The 27,173-nt window shown below is 38.5% G+C and overlaps 1 protein-coding gene across 1 annotated transcript in view; it reads right to left on the bottom strand.

The window, feature by feature from the left end:
- Positions 1 to 27,173, bottom strand: part of SNX27 (sorting nexin 27) — a 71,455-nt gene that overhangs the window by 14,819 nt on the left and 29,463 nt on the right. Inside the window, exons 3-7 of the mRNA XM_030328229.1 lie at positions 10,742 to 10,934; positions 9,096 to 9,160; positions 7,068 to 7,172; positions 3,363 to 3,441; positions 1,349 to 1,512 (exon numbers count right to left, since the gene is read on the bottom strand). Coding sequence (XP_030184089.1) covers positions 1,349 to 1,512; positions 3,363 to 3,441; positions 7,068 to 7,172; positions 9,096 to 9,160; positions 10,742 to 10,934 — 606 coding nt within the window. The remainder of the gene's footprint in view (positions 1 to 1,348; positions 1,513 to 3,362; positions 3,442 to 7,067; positions 7,173 to 9,095; positions 9,161 to 10,741; positions 10,935 to 27,173) is intronic.

The following is a 27,173-nucleotide window of genomic DNA, read 5'->3' as shown; positions in this document are numbered from 1 at the left end:
TCCCCCCGCACCCCGCCCCTCTCCCCTGTTCCCACTCTCTCTCAAATAAAAAATAAAAAATAAAAATAAAATAACACAGTGAGTTTAGAGTTAAAGTCAAAAGACTAGTTCAACTTCTACCTCTGTCACCTATGCTTGAGTATGGGTATGGGTATGGTATGTAGCGGGAATGCGGGAGGAAACGTATCTAGAGTCTCATCTTCTATACTAGGAAATCAAGAGATACTGCTTGATTAAAAAATCAAGTAGGAGCAATATAATCAAGTTATAACAGAGAAATGGAAGTAAATATAAAACAAAACCAACAATAACAAACAAAAGCTAAAGGAGGTGAAAATGGTTGCCTAAGGGAGGGGGAGATGAAGACAAACAGGGTAACTAGTATTTTTCACAATAACCTATGTAGAACTATTTGATGCTTTAAACTTTATGTATGCATAATTTTGATGAAAAAAAAATTTTTAACAAACCTGGTTACTTTTTAAAAACGGTGTTTTTTTAACGTTTATTTTTTGAGAGTCAGAGAAAGACAGAGCATGAGTGGGGGAGGGGCAGAGACAGAGGGAGACACAGAATCCGAAGCAGGCTGCAGGCTCTGAGCTGTCAGCACAGAGCCCGACATGTGGCTCAAACTCACAAACCATGAGATCATGATCTGAGCCGAAGTCAGATGCCGACTGAACCACCCAGGGGCCCCTTGATGAAAAGTTTTTTGAAAGGTATATAGCCATATGCTAATTTCCTGTTGTTTAAAAAAACAGTAATAAATTTATTCTTTTAAAAAAAATTTTTTTTATGTTTTACTTTATTTGGGGGGGGGAGGGGCAGAGAGAGAGAGAGAGAGAGAGAGAGAGAGAGAGAGAATGTGAAGCAGGCTCCAGGCTCTGAGCTGCCAGCACAGAGCCCAACGCGGGGCTCAAACTCACGAACACTGAGATCATGACCTGAGTCGAAGTCGGAGGCCCAACCGACTGAACCACCCAGGCGCCCCAGTAATAAATTTATTCTTAACTCCAGCACATCTTTACTTCTTAAATTTATTTATCTTTTGTTAAATGGGTTAGAATATTTTATTTGATTCTTTTTTATTTTTTAAAGATTTTATTTTTTAAGTAATCTCTACACACAATGTGGGGCTTGAACTCACAATCCCAAGATCAAGAGTCACATGCTATACTATAGACTGAGCCAACCAGGCACCCGGGATAGAACATTTTAAAAATGTAACTTAACTAAGATCCAGAAGGCAAAGCAGCTTGTCCAAGGATTCACATTGAATTGGCAAATAACTCACTACATACAAGCATAAAAAGCAATCAGGCCTTTCCAGGAAGATCAATTCACCCACCTGATGAAAAAAGTAGGTAACAGCAAGGTCATTGTCATTTAAGAGGATTTCTTCTTCTGTCGTAAAAAGCCACTTTCGAATGGTCAGGCAGGTGCCTGGCACAGCTGATGTGTAATTCTGGACGTAGAGTTTATGAGGAAATTCATTAGGTGCCAGCTTACGTACTGAAGAAAAGACCAAAAAAAAAAAAAAAAAAAAAAAAAGGAAGAAAGCTAGAGATTAAAGATATATAAAGAATTTCCCTAGCATAAACTGTGTAAAGCAGACTAAGAATGGCAGGCTATCCTTAACCAGAACATCAGGTTAGATCCATCAAGCAGCCTGCTATGGGACCACAAAATAACCATTTCTCTACCTAAATGTATCCCTCCTAACTATGACTATGGCCAGTTGAGTCTTAAACTGACTGAAATCTATCACCTGTATGACACATCCTTCAGTTAACATGCAGACTGGGCAGACAGCATCTATTCCAAAGTCAATTAAAATATCTTATCTATTATCTGGTAAGTTACAGTGATGTCCACTGAACATCTTTAAAGCAAGCCTCTCCTCTTACCCAGCTGTGGAGCAATCAGAGTCTCTCATGTGGCAATTCCCTTGTTTGTTAAGAGCTGAAAGGCTCTCCCCAATCCCCATCCCCAACTCTAAGACATTCATCAAAGTGAAAAATGTCTTCTGAGTAACGTTTCTTCCTCTTCCTAACAATGCACAGGCAGGATAAAACACTATCACATTTAATTTCTATATTGCTTTTCTTAAGAAAGGCTCAGAGTTTTTTCTTCTTTTGATGCTTACTTGACTTTGTAACACTGCAAAAAACAGATTTAATATTTCCCATTTTATTTCTTAACTAAAGCTTAGAAAAAAAGGATAAGATTAGAATCCAAGTGCCCGGTTCCCTAGCAATCCTTTGTAACATTTATATCTGCCTAGTTAGACCATAGGGAGTTGGGAAGATGAAAAATAATAAAAAGATGGCTGCTTCACGGAGAATCAACCTTGTTTTATCTTGACCAGGGATGGCAAGGTCTGATCAATCAATATTATCTATCGTTTCTGGCCTTAGCCCCATGTATATGTGATGTGGAAAAGACCCATAAACTATAGGAAATCTATGTCATTCATAGCAAGCACTCAGACTTCCTCCCTTTTGTGATCTCAATGCAACCAATGTGGCCACCATCACTAGCTTTTATAAAATAACATATGAGAGGGGCGCCTGGGTGGCGCAGTCGGTTAAGCGTCCGACTTCAGCCAGGTCACGATCTCGCGGTCCGTGAGTTCGAGCCCCGCGTCGGGCTCTGGGCTGATGGCTCAGAGCCTGGAGCCTGTTTCCGGTTCTGTGTCTCCCTCTCTCTCTGCCCCTCCCCTGTTCATGCTCTGTCTCTCTCTGTCCCAAAAATAAATAAACGTTGAAAAAAAAATCTTTAAAAAAAAAAAAAAATTAAAAAAAATAAAAAAAATAAAATAACATATGAGAAACTTCCTGCCAACATGCAATAAAATTTCCTAGAAAGAGAATGTATATTTATATGGAAACTTAAATATATGCATCAACGCAAAGACTTTTAAGTAATGTATCTTTTTCTGACTCCTGAAAATAAAAAGCTATTCTTAACTATCTACAAAAAGCATAAAGTATACCAAAATAAGTTGTGGCTAGATAGAACACCCCTCTTTTTGGCTATTTCATTGGAATATATTACTTTTGAACCCCTGATTTAAAATAAGTTCATGAAGTATCTATTTCAGTGCTAGGTATAAGTAAGTTATACTTACAAAAGAGGAAAAAGGATCATCAGTGATCAGACACCTTTCTGACTTGGGCGTAATAAGATTTGCCTGGTCTGCTTGTGGGAGACAGTCCTAATGAGTGTGATCTCCCCTTGCCTTCAAGCTCTTCTTCTCTAAGCAAATAGTTTCAGTCTGACGGCTTCCGGGAGCTTCAGTCTGATAGTATTAGAATAAAATACTCACAAACAAAACTCAGTATTAGCTGACTGACACTTACCAAAGGAATGATTGATCACTTCAAATAAGGCAAAGTAATTCACCGTTGTACTGTCCATGCCAACCTTTGCTGCAATAGCCTATAGGGTAAACAGGATAGATTGGTTTCAGGGTAACTAAATCAGACAAGCTATGGGAAAAGACAGGTATGTGCATGTGCAGGGGGGAGAAGGGAGGAGTTTTGCCATCTCGGCTTCACATGAACTAAATTCATGGTCTATACCTTTTCTTTTTGTATGTATGTGTGCACACACTCATGCATACATATGTATAACATAAAAGGGGGAAAATACCTATATTTGACCAAAATAGATATAATCTCTAAGTATGAGTTTCCATGTCCAATTCAAGCTAATAAGCTATCCTTAAATATCATCTTCTTTCTCTGAAATATGATTTCATCCCACAAAAGTCTTTTTTAACAGCAATTACAAGTAATGTGCTTCACAAGAACAGACCTTAAGAAGAAAATAAATTCTTAAATATCCAGTCTCATACATATAACCTACATTTATATTTATTTATTTGTTTGTTTATTTACTTGTTTTCATTCAACCTACATTTCATACAGGCTGTTAACATGCAAAATCTTTCTCTTTGGTTCTTGAGCCGAAAAGAGTTTGTCAATTTTGTTCATGTTTCACGAATTGTTCTTATTTATTTTTTGGATGATCCATGCCTCAGGCTGAGGATCTCCATTTCCTAAGAATTACTATCATCGATATCCACATGAAAACAGCAAAATGTTGTGACAACAGAGACATATTAAACAAGTATCAGTCCTCCTCTCTAGGAGCTAATATGACAAAAAGCAATTGAAAGACTCCATGTACAAATAAAACTAAAATTACAAAAAAAAAAAAAAAACTAAAATTACAAATATCAACAAAACTCAAAAAACACAAAATAGTACCACAATTTCTTTTCAAGATCAATCCCAATATAAATAAGGTATTAATTGAACAAAATACAATTGTGGAATGTCAGTGGCTCAGTAGACCAAGTATAATTATACCATTCTCATTCTCATCCCTGATGACACTATAAACGTTCTAAGTTACCATTCTTTACTGCAGTGAATGGAAACTGAAATGCTCTCTGGGGTTGGAAAATGGTTTATAGCTACAAGTCTCAGTAAGCGGATGAAGAGAAAAGTGCTGCTCCTCACCAAAAGGCCTTGCTAGAGACAATTTGGGGGCGAGAGGGAGAAACAAAGAATACAAAACAAAAACATTAGCAACTTGTAAAATTAACATTTTCCTTGCAATCACTTCACCGTTTTATAATTTCAGAAATACCTTGAATTCTGCACATACCCTTTGCCATGGTATACAGTACATGAGTAAATGTATGGGGAACACATTTTTTGTTTGCTACAAAGGAACAATAAACATTAATATCCAGAAACCTGTTAGTCTCCCTGAAAATCTTGATCACATCAGGATTAAAGACAAAAAGGCCTACGCCTAAAAGCAATGATTATATCTAGCACCCAGATCATGATCTTTAAATGTAATTTCTCACTGAAAGAAACCAGGACTCCTTGAGGGAAGTGGCTGATTATAGATCTAGGATAGGAAATACACAAAGATGAGGCCAGAACACCTTGTTGTACCAAAAAGCAAGGATGCTATCATAAACAAGTAAGTTGCATCAGAAGAATACAGGAGCAGATATGAAGGAGCTTCCACTGGCCAGAGATGAAACAATCTGAGCATCAAAAATGATACACATGATTGATTAAATAATACTGAATGTCTAAAACCCACAAATACTAAAATAAAATAAAAATAACATAAAATAAAAGTAAAATAAAATAAAATAAAATAAAAATATCTCATTGGATATCACTGGAATCACCAACATCACACTCCAATGCCAACATTACACTCTGAAAACTGGCAATTAAAAAAATTAAATATTTATCCTCTCTTTCCTACAAACTATATTTTAGGATAACTACATACATAGCCTTAGTTGGTAAGGAAAAGTTCTGTATAGAAAAATTCTACCTAACAAATATGAAGAAATGACAGAATTAATGAAATTACTGGTTAAGGCAACAATCATCAGTGTATACACTCATCTGATTACAGGCCAATGGGGAATTTTACAATAGAGAGCCCAGGTTATCACCATCTAAATAAATGCACCGATTAATCTCAGTATCACTAAAAATGGGACAACAATAGGAAAGATGTATCTCACCAGTTAGGAAGTATTCTTATAAAAAAGCTGAACCTACTCGAGCTCTCTAGACAAAACTTCCATTCATGCAGAATGTAAGGAGATGGACATATTAAATGACACACGTAAAAATAAATAGATAAATTCAGAATGTGGGACACTGCACAACACAGACCCAATTTCTGCAACAAACTAATAACATCTAAATAAAAAGGTGGGGAAGGGAAGGGAAGCTGCTTATATTCAAACAAACATAAAAACTGGGGCGACTGGGCGGCTTAGTCAGCTAAATGTCCAACTTCGACTCAGGTCATGATCTCATGGCTCGTGGCTTCGAGCCCCACACTGGGCTCTCTGCTGTCAGCAGGGAGCCTGGAGCCTGCTTCAGATCCTCTGTCTCCCTCTCTCTCTGTCCCTCCCCTGCTCGTGTTCTCTCTCTCTCTCAAAAATAAACATTAAAAACAAAGATAAAAAACAAACCTTGTTTAGATCCAGATTTTAACAAACAATAAAAAATCATTTTTAGACAGCTGGAAATATTGGACTGTGGATTTGTTATTAGTTAATGCCAAGGAAATACTGTTAACTTTTTAGGTCTGATAATGGCTTTTGTGTTTATGTAAAAAGAATGCCTTTATTTTTTAGAAATTTATACTGAAATCTATATAGGCCCAATAAAATGGAATTTGCTTTAACATATTTAAACAGGGGCACCTGGGTCGCTCAGTCAGGTAAGCATCCTGACTCTTGATTTCAGCTCAGGTCATGATCATGGGTTTGTGGGTTCAAGCCCTGCATTGGGCTCCGTGCTGACAGTGCAGAGCCTGCTTGGGATTCTCTCTCTACCCCTCTCTCTTTGCCGCTCCCCCACTTGTGCATGCTAGCTCTCTCTAAATAAACATTTAAAAAAAATAAAACATTTAAACAAAGGAAAAGAAAAAAAAGATACACGTATAATGCAAATGTGGCAAAATCTTGATGGTTATTAAATATGAATGATGCATAAATGGAGGTCCACTGTACTGTTCTGTTTATATTAAAGTTTTCTACAATTAAAAAGAAGCAGGGCTGGGGCACCTGAGTGTCTCAGTTAGTTAAGCATCTAACTCTTGACTTAGGCTCAGGTCATGATGATCTCACAGTTCATGAGTTTGAGCCCTGTGTCAGGCTCTGTGTTGAGAGCGCCGAGTTCTAGAGATTCTCTCTCTGCCCTTCCCCCACTGGCACTATCTCTCAAAATAAATAAATAAACTTAAAAAAAAAAAGAAAAAGAAAAGAAAGGGGGGGGGCGCTAATTACAACCACTACGACCCAGGATACATACTGTACTTTTCTTTAAAGGAGGGCAAAGTACTTTCACATTAATAACAATATCAATAGTAGTAGCTCACATTTAATAAATTTATTATGTGCCAGATAGCCCAAGCACTTTATTAACTCATTTCATTAACTCATTTCATCCATCCTCCTTAGCTTCATACCATCCAATGTTGAGTCTACTTGTTCAAGTTTAATTTACCTGATACACTTGGTCTGTGGTACTGTTCTTTTTAACCCTGACTGTAACTGTTGTTCCATCTGGTAATGCTACTCTCAGTTCTACGTCGGACACACCATTGTAGTTCTGTGGGAAAAGACACAGAGACATAATTTGTAACTCAGCATATCCTCACTCTCCTTATAACGTGCTGACTAAGCAACAATCTAAACATGTGATAGAAAGTTAAGTTCCAACGAAAAGGGGAAAAAGACACCTTAAAGTCAATACATTTTACAAGTCAGAAACCTGACTTCAGGCTGCAGCAAAAGTTAACCTTTAAGATGAACAGGGAGGAAAGAAACATGTTAAAGCCAGTGTGTCCACATTTCAAAATGGAACACTTGTGTGAGGCAGTCTAGGTCAAATACAGATGACATTTTTGGCCTACTTCCAAACATTCAGAACTCACCATTGAGAAAAGAAAACAACTGGAAGTAGTAGTTTTGACAAAAATTTTCTGGTTTTAAATGGTTAGGCATGCTAGATTGGCTCAAGTAGTATAAGTTCCTCCCTGAACTCAGAAGGAATCATGACACCTCTGACAGGAAAAATGGATGAAAGGCAGGAATCTGAGTTAATGTGATGCCTAGTTTTCTTCGAAAGAGTAAACAATTCTTATCCCTTAATTCAGAAGATACTTCTTTCTTATTGCTTTTGATGATTAATACATTCCTCTAGCTTGTAAGTTTGATTAGAGAGAAACTATTGAGGAGCAAGTCCATCTTCGTTTATCATTTGAAAAATGGTGCTATCTATTGTCTAAAACCATCCTAAGCATTAATTATAAGCACTTGTCTGCAAGAAATTTATAACCTAGTTGAGAAAATAAGACATACACATATAAAATAACTAGTAGATAATGCACTATTTAATATAGCAGCATTACACCTTCATTCTTCTATTCAATTAGTATTTATTAAGCACCTCTAATATGCTTGACATTATTGTAAGGCACTGGGAATACAAAGATGGCCAAGATTTAGCTCTTGGTCCAGAGCTCTAATGTATAATACCATGGTGACCAGAGTTAACAATACTATAATGTATACTTGAAATTTGCCAGGAGGGTAGGTTTTAAGTGCTCTCACCACACACAAGACAGGGAGAGAGAGAGAGAGAGAGAGAGAGAGAGACAGAGACAGAGACAGAGACAGAGACAGAGAAAGGAAGGAAGGAAGGAAGGAAGGAAGGAAGGAAGGAAGGGAAAGAAAAGAAAGAGAGAAAAGAAAAAAGAAAAGAAAGAGAGAAAGAAAGAAAGAAAAAGAAAGAGAGAAAGAAAGAAAATGGTAACTATGAGGTAATGGATAGGTTCGTTAGCTTGACTGTTGTGATCTTTCACAATGTATACGTACATCAAAACATCAAGTTGTACACCTCAAATATAGATGATTCTTATTTGTCAATTCTAACTCAATAAGGCTAGAAAAAAAGACTTAGCTCTTACCTACCGGTAGTTCACACTGTAGTGAACTAAAAATATAAAGTAATAATTTGATTATATGTACACAAAATGGGAGAATAGGATAGCAACAAGGTGATGATTGAGTGGTCTGACTGCAAAGGTTCCTAAACCAAAGACTTGAGGGGCACCTGAGTGGCTCAGTCAGTTGAGCATCCAACTTCAGCTCAGGTCATGATCTCATGGTTTATGAGTTTGAGTCCTGCATCAGGCTCCGTGCTGACAGTGCAGAGCCCACTTTGGATTCTCTGTCTCCCTCTCTCCCTCTGCCCTTCCCCAATCACGCACGCTCTCCAAAAGAAAAAAAAAAAAAAAAAAAAGGTAAAGATAAAGAAAAACCAAGGACTTGAGTATCAGGGAAGGCTATGCAAAGAGAAAGTGAACCTAGCGCTAGGTCTTAAAAGATAAGCAGGATACGTAAGAAAGGCAACTTGAAAAAAAACAGTCATTGGGGGAATTTACAGCAATTCAACCTATAATTGACATCTTTATCCCCCGCCAGCAAGGAGCCAAGGGGTGAACAGTCACTGTGGGGAGTATTTACCTACCTCATCTGATTCTGATAGGAATTCCTGCATGATGTCACTCTCACCAATGACACGTATTGAGCATACTGTAGAAAACAAAAATTGAATCTGGTGTGAGACCCAAAAATGGAGACTTTAAAGTCAACAATGTATCAAGGTTTAAGTATAAATCATCAGTAGCAGGCAATGCTGAGGTGGTCATTCCTGATGTATAACACATTAAGGCACAACAAACATTCATATAAATATGAACCACAACAGAGGAAAATTAGGATGTTCAAAGATGTAGCTTGCTAAAAACATTATACATAGCCAAAGGAAGTCATTCAAAATAACACTTCAGTAAATCTAACTTTGCAGTCTCATGTGAACGAAGACCAAGCCAGACAACAGAGCTAGGGTAAGGTCAATCAGGAATAAAGCAAACACAAAACATAAATACAGAAGGAAAAATGTATACTTGGTCTACCTAGGAACGAGGCCAGTCAGAGAACCATAAGCAGTTAAAAACACTTTGGGAAAAATGGGTAGGTAATTAAGTATTAAGCTCAGCGCATCTTCTCACCTCATTGACTTAAGCTTCAAAACAACAACCTTTAAAAGGAAGGAAGGAAGGAAGGAAGGAAGGAAGGAAGGAAGGAAGGAAGGAAGGAAGCTAATTGTCTAAATCTAAGAAAGTTAATTTCTTGACACTCTCATGAGGATAATGAGTTATACTGATGACTTCATTTTATTAAAAAAATTTATACCCTTTTTATTTCCCAAGGGCTGTGTTTAGAGGCCATTCCATGTTAGAAAAAAGCTAAAAACAGATGAGGAAGTCTCACTACCTTCTACAGGGGAAACAGTTTTTCTTCAGGGATAAGGCTCTCCACTAAAATTTTAAAAAATTCAACTAGGTCAATTAGTTCTTACACAAGGACACAGAATTAATAAATATCACATAAGACTATTTTTCTATTAAATTAGTATTTTAAAGAGAAGCCTGTTGCACAACTGGCAAATTATATAACTCTATAATGTAGCGAAGCAAGGTCTCTTCTCTGAGCCACAAAATGAACTATCTTATTCCGGAGATCTGGGTCATTTCTCCTTGACTTTCCGATAACCAAATGTTTCAGCATCCACATCCACAAACTCCTGATGTACTATTTGGAAGTCCTGAAATAACAAGTAAAGTTTCAATACTTCCACCTATAACCTGCTTAGATCAAGGGGACTTTAGATATCTACAACTTGGCAAACCTATCCATGGACAACTGTAAGAGGAAAATGGACTTTTCAAGTAGGATATGCCAGTGAACTAAGAGTCATTTCAATAAAAATGTTTTAAATACAGCCCACTTAGTTGCCAAATCAATTCAGCATGTTGATGAGTAGGTCTGTACGTGTTTGCTGGTAAATAACATAACCCAATAAAGATCCCTAATTCATCAAAAACTAATTATGCATTTTTCTGTTTTTAAGTGCTCAGCAAGTCAATAACATAGGCTATTAATCCTTGTATTGGACATTTCAGTTTTGGCTTCAAAGCTCACATCATTCAACACCAATGGTCATAAATTTGATTTACTTTCACTATTCAGTTTCAGGAAACTTAGCCATGCGGTTTAGGAGTTTAGAATCCAAGTCTACTTAAGGTAGTAGCATTTAATAGGCCAACTTACCTTTTTCTAGATATTCTTCCAACCCCCGACGTCGGGCATCTAATTGCTGTTCTGATAAAGAGAATGGCCACTTCCCTGGAAGTCGGGGAAATGTAAAGTTGGCAAACTCTCTCTTCAGGTTCTGGTGTAGGATAGCAAACTCCCGGTACCGCTTAGAACACAGCTGCCTCCCTGCCATATAAACATTGTATACCTGGTGAGGGGGAAAAAAAAAAAAAAAAAAAAAAAAAAAAAAAAAAAAAAAAAGCCTACTTACTACCAATTAAATCACAGAATCATCTAAAGTCAAGCTCAGGCTGATACTGGTGAGGTATATTCTGCTATGCACTTAACAGAGAACATGTTCAAGGTCACTGTCAAGTAAGGCTTACTTTCAATAAGCATGCCAGAAATGATGTGGACAACAGAGTGCTACTCTTTTCAAGTGGCCCATAACCTAATTTTTGCTATTAAAATTACCTCCAACACAGTGTTTTAAATATCTTCAAAGACAATTTTCAGCTTTTAAGGGTGGATCTTTATTTTTAGAAAGTTAAAAGTCATTCAAAGCCAATGGTAAATCTAGTTGAATGAATAAGCAAGCAAATTTGGAGAGAGATGGATGTACAAAGCGAAGGTGGATTATAAAGCATTGTGACTGATATTTGTGTGTGGTCCAAACTTCTAAAGGAATGTCTAAAAATGATGTAACAGTGGCATTTTGTTAGCAAAAGGTTTCTGTGGCAAAAACTCCTTTCCTGAAGTCAGGTATCCTTAGTTTTGCTCTTCCTTAAAATCGGGTTAACAAAAAGTGGAATAAACGTATTCTAAGGACCATCTTGTAATAACAAAGAGTTAATAATCCTCATGAAGAAACGGTTAGAGATTTTTGTTTATTGTTCATAGATGCCTGTCAAACTTTTAGAACAGGGTGTGGAACATAGCAGGGAGTCAGTAAGTATTTGATGAAGAAATTAATGCATATATGTGAAGTTTCTGAGTATGCACCCACATAAAGGAAAATCTTGAATATGTACCCTCATAAAGTGAAGGAATGTGTAATCCAAAAACATCTAATAATCCAAGTTACCCTGTATTCTCAGAACATATCAAATTAGGCAGAGATGGAAAAAAAGGCCCCAAATCACATTTACTGGTTTTGCAAAAATCATTCTGAATTTTAAATGTGCACAAAACAGATCATCTACACATGGAATCAAGAGTTAATCACTGAGAATGTGTGGGCCAAAGCCTTCCCTTAAAGCTCAAAAAGAATCTTTACCATGCTTCTGTGATTTAGGAAGTATGAGTTAAATGCAAAAATAAAATAATTTACTCATTCAAGACTCCTCTCCCATAACTCTCCAACTATGATTCCTCCCCCAATTAAAGGCAAAATCTCTAATCACTATGAAACAGTCTCCAGGGATGTGTATGATCCTGATCAATGAGCTTTCTTCCTGTGATTATCACTCAAAGTTGTGACTGTCTGTGACAAAGCACATATATTACCAAAGTATTCCCATCACTTCCTCCTGAAGTACAAATGCATAAGAAAACAAGAGTCCCCTTACACAACACCACCTGGAGCAGGCGGTCTTTAAATTTTTTTTTTAATGTTTATTTTTGAGAGAGAGAGAGAGAGAGAGAGAGAGAGAACATGGGGGGGAGGGGCAGAGAGAGAGAGAGAGAGACAGAGACAGAGACAGAGAGATGGAAACACAAACTCTGAAGCAGGCTCCAGGCTCTGAGCTGTCAACACAGAGCCCGATACGGGGCTCAAACTCACAAACCATGAGATCATGCCTTGAGCCGAAGTTGGACGCTCACCCAACTGAGCCACCCAGGCACCCCTGTAGCAGGCAGTCTTAAGAAGTCTTATTCAGTTTGGTCTTATATACTTCCATCTCAAACTAAACTATCCAAATTTCTCACTAGTATCACCATTCCTTTGCTTAAAAAGCAAGTCCACAATACTATAGGTGATATATATCAGCCTGAATTCCTCATACAATGAAGAAAGGAGGGGAGGTAAAACTAGTTAGTGACACTGCCGGCTCAAAGATCTGCCCCCAAGTCTCTTTCCAAGGAAGAGTACAGTAGGTCCTTGATAATGCACATGAAGACTATGACTGCCTTTCCTCAAAGGTGACCACTTGAGTGATCTCCAGTCCAGTAAAATATTTCCTAGGGTAGAAAGAACCCTAGAGCTTGAGAAGCCTTTGTGATAGTTTCAAAAAGAAATCTGAAAAGTTGATTCAACTTTCAGTTTCTTGATAAAGTGAGAAGAGTTAACATTAAATAGCCTCTCACCTACCTCCCTACCAATCTCTATTTAAATGTGGCATCACAGGAAACAGAAATATAAACAGAATGCCTGACAGTTCTGTAATATTTTAATGCAAGTAGAAATGGCTTCCACAAGAGCCAAAACCACTTTTAAATTAACTGTGCTTAGTAAATGAGAAATATACAAAAAGATCACAACAGGAGCACCTGGGTGGCTCAGTTGGTTAAGCCTCTGACTGGCTCAGGTCATGATCTCACAGTTTGTGGGTTTAATCTCTGCATCGGGCTCTGTGCTGATAGCTCGTAGTCTGGAGCCTGCTTCAGATCCTGTGTCTCCCTCTCTCTGCCCCTCTCCTGCTTGTTCTCTCTCTCTTTCAAAAATAAACAAACATTAAAAAAAATTTTTTTTTAATTTTTTTTTTCCAACGTTTATTTATTTTTGACAGAGAGAGACAGAGCATGAACGGGGGAGGGGCAGAGAGAGAGGGAGACACAGAATCGGAAACAGGCTCCAGGCTCTGAGCCATCAGCCCAGAGCCTGACGCGGGGCTCGAACTCACGGACCACGAGATCGTGACCTGGCTGAAGTCGGACGCTTAACCGACTGCGCCACCCAGGCGCCCCCCAAAAAAAATTTTTTTTTTAAATCACAACAGAGACTGCTTTGTTCTTCATTGGTCCTTAAAATGAACCAAGATCTATTAGTATTCATATTTCCCTGGTTTGGATATACTCATTTGCCCAAAAAATGACCAATTCACTTAGTGCATGCTGAGATCTTCTGCCTAAAACTCATGAATGTCCATGATCCATGAGAAACGCCCAGAGCCTCATTACAAATGAGAAGGTCCATCAAAAAATATATTCTCTGGGGGTGCCTGAGTGGCTCAGTCGGTTAAGCATCTGATTTCAGCTCAGGTCATGATCTCATGGTTTGGGAGTTCGAGCCAACTGTCAGGCTCTGCTGTCAATGTGGAGCCTGCTTTGGATCCTCTATCCCCTTCTCTCTGTGCCCTTCCCTGCGCACATGTCCTCTCTTTCTCTCTCAAAAATAAATAAATGTTGAAAAAATATATATATATATATTCTCTGGACTTAAAGGAGAACATAATCAAACAGGAACTAAAGATATACATAGGCAGGCCGTGCTTCTAGGATCTTTCCATTTTAATTTAAACCCTAAGACTGGTTGGCTCATAAATGGAATTAGATGAAGTTAATCTAGCTTGTGATAGTACACTGAATTTAATGATCACTGGTCACCTTCTTCTCCAACTGACCATAACCTACAAGACTTCAAGGTGGAATGTTCAGACTGCAAAACCAGTTGTCTGAGAAAACAATTCTTTCTTCCTTTTTTTTTTTTTTTTTGGTTTATACTAGTTTATTTAGGGATTCCATTTTCATTCCTCAATGGACTTTATGTATTTCTTATATTTTTCTTCACTCATTAATTCATCCAATTCTGAAGGATTACTGTTATCTTGATCAGCCAACCATCTTCCTAACAAGATTTGTTGACAAGTCCTGGATTTTCTCTAAGAGCTTCATTAATTTCAGTTACTTCTTCTGATAGAGGAGAATAAGAGTTCACCAGCAGCTTCCACACTGTCCAAAGCACCAAACTCATTTTGTTTGTTCAGTTTGGTCCCAACTTCAGGCAGACTACATTAAACAACATCTCCCAAAGCTTCCTGTGCAAAATTGCTGATTCCCACTGTTCCAACATCATTTCTGTTGTCTGTGAATTCATGCATGGAGAGCAGAGCCCACCCTCAGCCCCAGGACCTGGGCAGGCAGGGCACTGCAGGCATGGATTCCGTGCACACGTTACAGGCCTCAGCCCGCATGCTCCACACCACTCATAGCACCATTGAGGGTAACAAGTTTCAGTCCTCTTGAGATAGTCTTTTGTTCAGTAAGAACCCAATACAGAAAAAGGCATGGATTATAGGTGGGGAAAGTGTAAAACTTATCTGATCAGTGATCTTATTTTGTTTCTCTAGATTCTGTAAGTCAAAGTTCCAAAATTCAACTTCAAAATGTCTTCTAAATATGTAAATGCTGAAAATCCATGCTATGTCATTTCTCTCTCCAGCCTCATGATTTAATGCTATGTAATGAATACCAGAAGATGGTAACTGGTAAGTTCTTTTTTCTTTCTTTCTTTCTCTCTTTCTTTTCTTTTTTCTTTTCTCTCTTTCTTTTCTTTCCCTCCCTTCCTTCCTTCTTTCCTTCCTTCCTTCCTTCCTTCCTTCCTTCCTTCCTTCCTTCCTTCCAAGTAGACTCCATGCACAATGTGGGGCTTGAACTCACAAACCCAAGATGTTGAGTCTTGTGCCCTACTGATTCAGCCAGCCAGCCGCCCTGTAACTGATAAAGTCTTACAATGAGCACAAGCCACTGTGGGAAAGCAATTCTAGTAACATCTGGGTATTCAATAGCAAAACTGAAATCCCAGATATCAGAGATCTTCATTTTGTTGGTTCCTTAACCCTCCCACCTACAGATAAGGCTTTTAAGTGATAACGTCTCAACCTATGTAGGATCTAGATATTAAAAAGTTCTCATTTTTTCAAACCTTTAGTAAACCGACAGGAATTGTGCTACTGAACAGAGAATCTCCATACATAATCCAAAAGTGAAAAAAAAAAAAAAAAAGTAGAATGATGACATTTTGGCCATGGCAATATCACTCAAGTTCAGCTTCCGAAAGTCTAGTAGACACTGTCCTGGTTCCTGCCGTTGATCTGGATGAATCTTCAATGTACGTTATGACCAACAAATTGCTTCCAACACCACCCTGCCATTTAATCTTATTTTTAGCTGAAAATTCATCTTAAGAAAACCACATTAGGGGCACCTGGGTGGCTCAGTCAGTTGAGCATCTGACTTTGGCTTAGGTCATGACCTCACGGCTTGTGGGTTCGAGCCCTGCGTTGGGCTCTATGCTGATAATTCAGAGCCTGGAGCCTGCTTCAGATCCTGTGTCTCCCTCTCTCTCTGCCCCTCCCTCCCTCATGCTCTGTCTCTGTCTCTCAAAATTGAATAAACATTTAAAAAAAAAAATAAAAAAAAATCAAACATTATTGCCATTCATAAGCTGCCTATAAAAGCAAAAGGAGATATAGCACTCTTAGCTGATTTCTGAGTAAAATGGGTGAGATCCTTAACAATGGAACACTGAAATATTTTTCCTAAATGCTGAAGTATTAGGCTCCTTCTTGGGAAGAAAAAAGCATAAAGGCCACAATATGCTCTTAAATAACTTCGGTTTCTTGTGTGTGTATTCTCCCTAACATGGATCATAAATGGTCTCTGTTACTTTTTTTTTTCTTTATTTGGACCTTGGGTATACAGAACTGGATTAATCATAATCTTTGGTTCACAACATAGTCTCATGGCAAGCTCTTTGGATATTAAATTAGTTATTTTTAACCTTGCAAAAAGTAAACTATAAACTAAGACCCTGACACTTATTTCTAACCATAGTCTCTGCCTCCTTCATCCCCTCTCCCTGCTTCCCTGACCCCCAAAATGATCATAATCATGTTCATCATTCCCTCGCTTTTCTTTTTATAGTTTTTTCCTGTATTTATATGTAATACTTAAATTCTTTTTTATTTTAATTTTTAAAGGGCATTTAGGTTTTATAAAAAGGTTACCATGCACAGTGAGACCTTCCAGGGCTTATTTTTTCCCTTAGTCTCATCCACAATGTTACACACCTTTGTGGTTTATTCTGCTGTATATAACAGTTGTTTTGCTTTTTATTTATTTTTAATGTTTATTTATTTTTGAGAGGGACAGACAGAGTACGAGCAGGGGAGGAGCAAAGAGAGAGGGAGACACAGAACCTGAAGCAGGCTCCAGGCTCTGACCTGTCAGCACAGAGCCTGATGCAGGGCTTAACCCCACAAACTGTGAGATTGTGACCTGAGCCAAAGTCAGAGGCTTAACCGACCGAGTTACCCACGCACCCCTGTTGTTTTGCTTTTTAAATATCTGTTCTGTTGATGAGCACTTGGGTTGATTCTGGGTTTTTGCTATTGTGAACAAATACTGCTATGAACTTGTACATATGCCCCCTGTTGTACGTATATAAGAGATTCTCCTAGATGTACTCCGACTAGAACTGCAGGGTTATAAGGTATGTGAATATTCAACTGAAAGAGATCATGCCAAACTGTCAGCTAAAGTGGTTACATCAAGTTATACTCCTTTCATAATACATAAAAAAATTCTTTTACTTCTTGCCAATGGGGAATGGGTGGGAAAAGATTTCCTACTGTGGTTCCAATTTACAATTCTCTTAATGTTACATGTAATGATGTCAATCATCTCTTCACGTATTTATTGGCCATGTGAGTGTCCTCTTCTGTAAAAAAACATATTCATATATTTTGTCCAGTGTTGCATTAATTTTTTGTGTTTTTCTCACTGATTTGTAGAGTTCTTTGTATGTTCTTGACATAATCTTTTTCATGTTGTATACACTGTATCTTCTCCTACTGTATCATTTGTTTTGTCACTTTATTAACTTGGTTTTTTTTCTCTTTAATTCTTTTAAAGTTTATTCATTTTGAGAGACAGTGCACATGAGCAGGGGAGGGGCAGAGACAGAGGGACAGAGAGAATCCTAAGCAAGCTGTGTGCCATCAGCACAGAGCTGGACACGGGCCTTGATCTGATGAACTGTGAGATCATGACCTAAGCCAAAATCAAGAGTTAGATGCTTAACCAAAGTAAGCCACGCAGGTGCCCCCCAAATTTCTCAGTTTTAGAGTCCAATTTATCATTATTTTTATAACCAATGCTTTCTGTGTCTTTTAAACTCTTTGCTATACCCAGAATCAAAAAGCTATTCACCTACACTTTCTACTAAGAACTTTTAATTTTTTCATTTTGTCATTTAAGTCTTAATCCATCTAGAATTGATTTTTCTAAATAGTATGAAATAGGATTCTGTTGGTATGTCTTCTAAAATCAAGAAATAAAATACCCATAAATAAAAATATTCTGCTTTTATAGGATAGTCTGGAAATTTTATGGATGGTCTGGAATTAACCTTCCACTGTAAACACTAGAAACTAGGCAAAACATAGGAAACAACTATTTTTGGACACTGGACAATAGGCAGCTAAGAACTGTGATCCCTGAGAAAAGGAAAACAAACACGATGAGCCCTACCTCAACCTAGGCTTCCTGTCTAGAGGTAACTCCTGAACTACAACTCAGACAGGGGCATCCAAACAATTTGGCAACTTCACGGAGTTGTGGAGACAGAGACTAGAGTTTAGGGAGGCTAAAGCAGCTAGACTTTGCAGAACACAAGAGGAGGGAGCTAAAGAGAGACAGAGCTCTAGAAATCTGCATAGGCTCCCCTTGAATTTTGGCTGAATAGCAATTTGAGGAAAAGAACTATTACCAGGGTGAGTTGTAAAAATAACAATTACCTGAGTTCAAAGACCATCTTTAATCATCTGACTTTCCTCCAACCAGAATAGAGAGACCTCCCTTGAATTTCTATAGCAATCAAAAGAACTAAAAAGGGCTATGCTTTAGGAGTAGGGCTAAATTAGTTCTAGAGTAAAAACTACTCTATGCTCACACTAAAAGAGCTTAAAAACAAACCTAAAAAAGAATCAAAGTAATCTATAAGGAACTTAACTGCATGCCAGCAAAAAAAAGAAAGAAAAAAAAAAGAAAAAAAAATTTCAAAGTTCTTTAAAGGAATGTAACAAAATCTAACACACAGTAACATTAAATTAACAGTGTACAGGGGGTGCCCGGGTGGCTCAGGATTAAGCGGTCAATTCTTGATTTCAGCTCAGGTCATGATCTCACCTGATGAGTTCCAGCCCCACGTCTGGCTCTGTGCTGACAGTGCAGAGCCTGCTTGGGATTCTCTGTCTCCCTCTCTGTCTGCCCCTCTCCCATTCACAATCTCTTTCTCTCTCTCTTTTTCTCTCTCAAAAATGAATAAACATTAAAAAAAATTAACAGTGTGTGATACCCATCAAAAATTACTAGACATACAAGGAAACATGAAAATTTAACCTGTAAACCAGGAGAGAAATCAGTCAATAGAAACAGACTCAGAAATAACAGAAACAAAAGAAATAGCAAATACATTAAGCAGCTGTAGGATTTAGGAAGGTGCAAGAAGAGTAATCTCATTCCAGACATAAGAGAGCTCCTATGCACATGCAAGTCTTCCCCCTGGGCCTCTTGTGCTCACAAGAAAGACTAGGGACAGGGCAGGAGCCTAGAAATGGTCTACCATAGTAGCCTAGGCATGAGAAAGGTGATTGGCAATTGTTAGGGGACAGACACAATGCTCCACCCACCTCCCCTAGACCTTTCTCTTCTATTAAGCAAAAGCCTTAATCCCTTGGGGGATGGGCAGCAAACCCTTTCATCTGGAGGGCACTGGTGAACATCCCCTGCTTCCGGGGGAAAAAAGTAAAAGCAAAAACCCTCCACTCCTGGTGAGAGGCAGGAAACCATCTTAGGCCCAAGTTCCTGATACTAAGTAGAGACTGGCCATAGCTGGGGGAGGGAGAAGAAACTCTTCAAAGACTAACCACAGATACAAGGCAGAGTTTAGTTGTGATAAGGAAGAAGGGTAGAAAAACTAAAAGTCTCACTCCCAAGACATAGGCACAGGGTCTAAGTAGACTGCCTAAGACAGAAGCAGGACCAGATAACAGAGAACCTTATTACAAATCTAGCCTACATAAAAAGCAAGAGTGGTTCACCAGTGGAAGAGAGGCAAGAGTATGGAGAGAATTTGTCTGTGGTACAGGCATGCAGGGGTGGCTAAAAGTTGAGAGAGGGAAGAGGAGAACAGTGAGAAAAAACAGAGCCTCTGACCCCAGCCCCCAGTCTAAGCACAAAGCGACTTACTGTTAGAGGGATTTGAACTTTACAGCACAATAAAGGTACCAAAAGCCACAACAACACCCAAATTGAGCTTGACTGGCTCAATCCCCTAACAGAAGAAGATGCCTGCATATTTTCAGATTCAAATACTACTTACCTCAGTCGCTACTGTTCTACACATGATGCTTGGCATATTCAATCACATATTACAGGACAAAAAAGCAAGACATAAAAAACACGTATGTCAAGAGATAAGGTAGTCTCAGAGATATCTAGATGTTAAAACTATCAGACAGGGATCTTAAAATAACTATGATTCAGGGGCGCCTGGGTGGCTCAGTCAGTTGAGCAAATGACTCTTGATTTCAGCCCAGGTCATGATCTCGTGTTTCATGGGTATGAACAGCATGATGGGCTCCACGCTGACAGTACGGAGCCTGCTTGGGATTCTCTCTTTCTCCCTCTCTCTCTCTCTCTCTCTCTCTGCCTCTTCCCTGCTCACTCTGTCTCTCTCAAAATGAATAAACAAACTTAAAACAATTTTTTTAATAAAATAAAATAACTATGATTCATATATTAAAAGATCTCATGGAAAATGTACACAGCATGTATAAATAGATGGAGAATTTTAAGGGAAATAATAGAAATAAAAAAAACATGATGCCAGAGATGTAGAATTTCTCTGACAAGCTCATCAGTAGACTGGACACAGCTGAGGAAATAATCAGTGAACTTGCAAATAGGACAATAAAAATAATCTAAAGCAAAACAAAAAAGAAAAACAGAATAGAGCATTCAAAAGCTAAAGGCCAATATCAGTCTAACACATGTGTAATTAGAATCTCAGAAAGACAAAAGAAAAAAAACACAGCTGAAGAAATATTTGATGACATACTGGCTGAGATTTTTTGAAAAATGATAAAAGATATCAAACCATAGCTCTATAAAGTTTAGAAAACTCCAATCACAGGATAAATACCAAAATACCTAGTTTTGAAGTTTAAAAACTTTGACAGTAACTAGAAGGGGTTAAAACATTACATAGAGAGGAACAAAAACTGGCAGGCTTCTCACTTCTCTAAGTGACACTTAATGACACTAAGCAGGCCAAAAGACAGGAATCACATTTTAAAGTATTGAAAGAAAAAACTATCAACCCAGAATTTTATACCAATAAAAATATCTTTCAAACATAAGAATGAAATAAAGACTTCTTCAGACCAACAAAAGCTAAGGGAATTCACTGCCAGCAGATGTGCCCTATAAGAACATTAATGGAAATTCTTCAGGCGGAGGGAATAAGATAGCAGATGGAAACTGAATTTACACAAAGGAACAAAGGACACCAGAAATGGTAAATATGTGGTTAAATATAAAAGAACTCTTTCAATCTCTTTAAACAATCTCTTGATTGTTTAAAACAAAGAAAACAACAAAGTAATATGGAATTTATAACACCTTTAGAAGTAAAATGTACGACAACAGCACAAAGGATGGGAGAAGGAAATGAGACATATTGTTGTAAAATTCTTTCATTATATGAGAAATAATATTGTATTATTTAAAGATAATACTTACAAAGATGTATAGTGTAAAGTGGGAACAACTGCTAAGAAAATAAAACAACAAGGGGCGCCTGGGTGGATCAGTCAGTTAAGTGTCCAACTCTTGCTCTTGGCTCAGGTCATGATCTTGAGGTTCACGAAATTGAGCCCTGCACTGGGCTCTGTGCTGACAGCGCAAGGCCTGCTTGGGAGTCTCTCTCTCTCTCTCTCTCTCTCTCTCTCTCTCTGTGTCCCTCCTCCGCTCGTGCTCTCTCTTAAAATAAATAAATAAACATTAAAAAAAACCCAAATTGGGGCGCCTGGGTGGCTTGGTCGGTTAAGCGTCTGACTTCGGCTCAGGTCATGATCTCACGGTCCGTGAGTTCGAGCCCCGCATCAGGTTCTGTGCTGACAGCTCAGAGCCTGGAACCTGTTTCCGATTCTGTGTCTCCCTCTCTCTCTGCCCCTCCCCTGTTCATGCTCTGTCTCTCTCTGTCTCAAAAATAAATAAACGTTAAAAAAAAAAATTACAAAAGAAACCCAAATTATATCTAATAATACAATAATGGAGATAAAACAGGATCATTAAAAAATACTCCATTAGGGGCGCCTGGGTGGCGCAGTCGGTTAAGCGTCCGACTTCAGCCAGGTCACGATCTCGCGGTCCGTGAGTTCGAGCCCTGCGTCGGGCTCTGGGCTGATGGCTCAGAGCCTGGAGCCTGTTTCCGATTCTGTGTCTCCCTCTCTCTCTGCCCCTCCCCCGTTCATGCTCTGTCTCTCTCTGTCCCAAAAATAAATAAACGTTGAAAAAAAAAAATTAAAAAAAAAAATACTCCATTAATTAAAAAGATGGCAGGAAAGGAGGACAAAAGGAATGAAGAACAGATGAGATACAGTTCATAAAGAATAAGATGATAGATTTAAACCTATTTCAATAATTATATGAAACGTAAGTAGACAACACACTCCAAATAAACGACCAAGATTGCCAAATAAAAAGCAAGACACAAGTATATGCTGTCTATAAGACTTACCTTAAGCACGGCTATATAGATAAGTTAAAAGTAAAAGGATGGAAAAGATATCCAATGAGAACAATAATCAAAGGTGAAGTAGCTATTAGCGGCCATATGTTAATATCAAAGAAAGATTTCAGAACAAAGAATATTACAAGAGATAAAGAGATATTTCACAACATTAAAGGGGCCAATTCATCAAGAAGGCAACAGCTTCATTATATATGAAAAAAACTGATAGAACCAAAGAGTCTCCTATAGACCAACCTTTCCAGTGATAACAACTACAAACTCTGGACCAAATGCAAAAATCAATTACCCGAGAATTCTGAATACTACACTAACTGCAGGCAGATTGCTCCATTAAAATATGGAGCACACCACTGAGAGGGGTGGGGGGAGGTGTCCTGCTTTTAGGGGGCTTTGCCCAGACAGTGGGCATAAGTTACAAAGTAGCCTAACTTAGGCAACTAAAAACTCCAATAGAAACCCTGAAGTCTTCCTGCCTGGAGGAAAGAAAGGATTCTAGGCAACCATGGCCGCCACCAGAAAGAGTAGAGAATTCCAGAAGAGAGAAACACAGAAAAGGATGCCTTAAGTTTGTGAATGAACACCAAGGATCTCATACTAATCCCTCCCTGAATGATACACATGCAGAACAGATTCAAAGTAGTACAGAAAAGCCTGAAAGAATTGAACTGAAACATGAAGTACAACCCACAAGCGGCATAGCTTGTTAATTGCCAGGTAAAACAAAACATCAACATTCCGCAGCGAATATCACAGAACTCAGGGCCTACACAATGCAACATTCACAATATCCAGGATACAATCCAAAATTACTCACTGTACAAAGGAGGAGGATATGACCCATTTTCAAGGGAAAAGACACTAAACAGAAGACAATCTCAAAATAACAAAAATATTGAAATGTTCAGACATAACCAACAGAATACAGAAATAGAACCACATGTTCAATTGATTTTCTTTTTTTTTTTTTTTTCAATGTTTATTTATTTTTTGGGACAGAGAGAGACAGAGCATGAACGGGGGAGGGGCAGAGAGAGAGGGAGACACAGAATCGGAAACAGGCTCCAGGCTCTGAGCCATCAGCCCAGAGCCCGACGCGGGGCTCGAACTCACGGACCGTGAGATCGTGACCTGGCTGAAGTCGGACGCTTAACCGACTGCGCCACCCAGGCGCCCCTCAATTGATTTTCAACAATAAAGCCAAGGTATTTCAATGGGGAAAAGATATTCCTTTTCAACACAGGCTGCTGGATATCAAATGGGGAAAAAAAAAAAAATCTTGACCCTTATATCATTTAGTATTTTTTTTTTTAATTTTTTTTCAACGTTTTTTATTTATTTTTGGGACAGAGAGAGACAGAGCATGAACGGGGGAGGGGCAGACAGAGAGGGAGACACAGAATCGGAAACAGGCTCCAGGCTCCGAGCCATCAGCCCAGAGCCCGACGCGGGGCTCGAACTCACAGACCGCGAGATCGTGACCTGGCTGAAGTCGGACGCTTAACCGACTGCGCCACCCAGGCGCCCCAGTATATCATTTAGTATTGATACAAGAATAAACTCAGAACGGGTCCCAGACCTAAACATAAGAGCGAAAACTATGATGCAGCCATTTTGGAGAAAAGTCTGGCATTTCCTCAAAAGGTTAAACATAAGAGTTACCATATGACCCAGTAATTCCATTTCTACGTAATATCCAAGAGAAATGAAAACACATATCCACATCAAAAATTGTACATACATGCTCAAAACAGCATTATTCATAACAGTCAAAAAATAGAAATAACCCAAATGTCCATCAGTTGAAGAACAGATAAATTAAATGTGGTATATCCAGACAATGGAATATTACTTGGTTGATACACGCTACAACATGGATAAACCCTGAGAACACATATGATTTCATTTACATGGAATGTCCAGAAGAGGCAAATCCACAGAGACAGAAAATAGATTAGTAGAGAGCAGATGGGAGGTTTGGAGGAGGTGGCTAAAAGGTACAGTGTTTCTTTCTGAGGTGAGGAAAACATTCTAAAATTGTGGTGATGGCTGCACTACTCTGTTGATCATACTAAGAACCACTGAATTATATACACCTAAGGTATACAACTGCTGGTATATGAATCATACCTCAATAAAGTTATTACAAAAACAGAGAGCTAAAACTATAAAATTTTTTCAAGAAAACATAAAAGATTTGCATCCTTGGGTTAGGCAGGTTTCTTACAACACGACCCATAAATGAAAAAGATAAACTGGACTTCAAAAAAATTAAAACCTCTGTTCTTTGAAAGACACTATTAAAAATAAAATAAAAAGGCCAGCCACAGCCTGGGAGAAATATTTCACAAAATATCTATCTGATAAAGGACTCCAAATACATAAAGAACTCAACAACAAAATAGGACAATCCAAGTTTTAAAACGGGGGAAAAAAGTTGAACTCTTCACCAGTAAAAATATAAGAATGGCCACTAAATACATGAAAATATACAAATCAAAACCACACTCAGGTATCACCTCACGCCAGTCATAGTGGCCAAAATGAACAAATCAGGAGACTATAGATGCTGGAGAGGATGTGGAGAAACGGGAACCCTCTTGCACTGTTGGTGGGAATGCAAATTGGTGCAGCCGCTCTGGAAAGCAGTGTGGAGGTTCCTCAGAAAATTAAAAATAGACCTACCCTATGACCCAGCAATAGCACTGCTAGGAATTTATCCAAGGGATACAGGAGTACTGATGCATAGAGGCACTTGTACCCCAATGTTCATAGCAGCACTCTCAACAATAGCCAAATTATGGAAAGAGCCTAAATGTCCATCAACTGATGAATGGATAAAGAAATTGTGGTATATATACACAATGGAATACTACGTGGCAATGAGAAAAAATGAAATATGGCCTTTTGTAGCAACATGGATGGAACTGGAGAGTGTAATGCTAAGTGAAATAAGCCATGCAGAGAAAGACAGATACCATATGGTTTCACTCTTATGTGGATCCTGAGAGACTTAACGGGAACCCATGGGGAAGGGGAAGGAAAAAAAAAAAAAAGAGGTTAGAGTGGGAGAGAGCCAAAGCATAAGAGACTGTTAAAAACTGAGAACAGGGCGCCTGGGTGGCGCAGTCGGTTGAGCGTCCGACTTCAGCCAGGTCACGATCTCGCGGTCCGTGAGTTCGAGCCCCGCGTCGGGCTCTGGGCTGTTGGCTCAGAGCCTGGAGCCTGTTTCCGACGCTGTGTCTCCCTCTCTCTCTGCCCCTCCCCCGTTCATGCTCTGTCTCTCTCTGTCCCAAAAATAAATAAACGTTGAAAAAAAAAAAAAAATTAAAAAAAAAAAAACTGAGAACAAACTGAGGGTTGATGGGGGGTGGGAGGGAGGGGAGGGTGGGTGATGGGTATTGAAGAGGGCACCTTTTGGGATGAGCACTGGGTGTTGTATGGAAACCAATTTGTCAATAAATTTCATATATATATAAAATAAATAAATAAATAAAAAATAAATACATGAAAATAAAGCTTTCATCATGAGTCTTTTAGGCAAATGCAATTAAAACCAGACAGAGAGGGGCGCCTGGGTCGCTCAGTTGGTTGAGTGTCCGACTTCAGCTCAGGTCATGATCTCATGGTTCATGAGTTCGAGCCCCACGTCAGGCTCTGTGCTGACAGCTCAGAGCCTGGAGCCTGCTTCAGATTCTGTGTCTCCCTCTCTCTCTGCCCCTCCCCCACTCACACTCTGTCTCTCTCAAAAATAAATAACCATTAAAAAACAATTTAAAAAAAAAAAGTGGGAATGCAAGCTGGTGCAGCCACTCTGGAAACCAGTGTGGAGGTTCCTCAAAAAATTAAAAATAGAACTAGCCTACGACCCAGCAATTGCACTACTAGGCATTTATCCAGGGGATACAGGTGTGCTGTTTCGAAGGGACACATGCACCCCCATGTTTATAGCAGCACTATCGACAATAGCCAAAGTATGGAAAGAGCCCAAATGTCCATTGATGGATGAATGGATAAAGAGAATGTGGTATATATATACAATGGAGTATTACTCGGCAATCAAAAAGAATGAAATCTTGCCATTTGAAACTACATGGATGGAACTGGAGGGTATTATGCTAAGTGAAATTAGTCAGAGAAAGACAAAAATCATGACTTAACTCATATGACGACTTTTAAGAGACAAAACAGATGAACATAAGGGAAGGGAAACAAAAATAATATAAAAACAGGGAGAGGGACAAAACAGAAGAGACTCATAAATAGGGAGAACAAACTGAGGGTTACGGGAAGGGTTGTGGAGGGGGGTGGGCTAAATGGGTAAAGGACACTAAGGAATCTACTCCTGAAATCATTGTTGCACTATATGCTAACGAATTTGGATGTAAATTTTAAAAAATAAATAAAAATTTAAAAAAAAATAAATACAGTATTAAAAAAACAAAAAGACGAAGATACCACTACAATGCCTAGAATTTTAAAAACCGATAATACCAAGCATTAGAGAGATTATAGAGCAACTGGAACTCTCCACTGCAAATGAGAATATGCAAAAATGGTACAGCCTCTTTGGAGAACAGTTTGACTATAAGGTTAAACTTTTACCATATGACCCTGCAATTCCACTTATAGCTACTCAAGAGAAATGAAAACATGTATCTACCTAAAGCCCTGTATATTAATGTTATT

This window comes from Lynx canadensis, chromosome C1, assembly GCF_007474595.2.
Source record: "Lynx canadensis isolate LIC74 chromosome C1, mLynCan4.pri.v2, whole genome shotgun sequence".
Classification (NCBI taxonomy): Eukaryota; Metazoa; Chordata; class Mammalia; order Carnivora; family Felidae; genus Lynx; species Lynx canadensis.
This window is presented reverse-complemented; position numbering and strand designations above follow the sequence as displayed.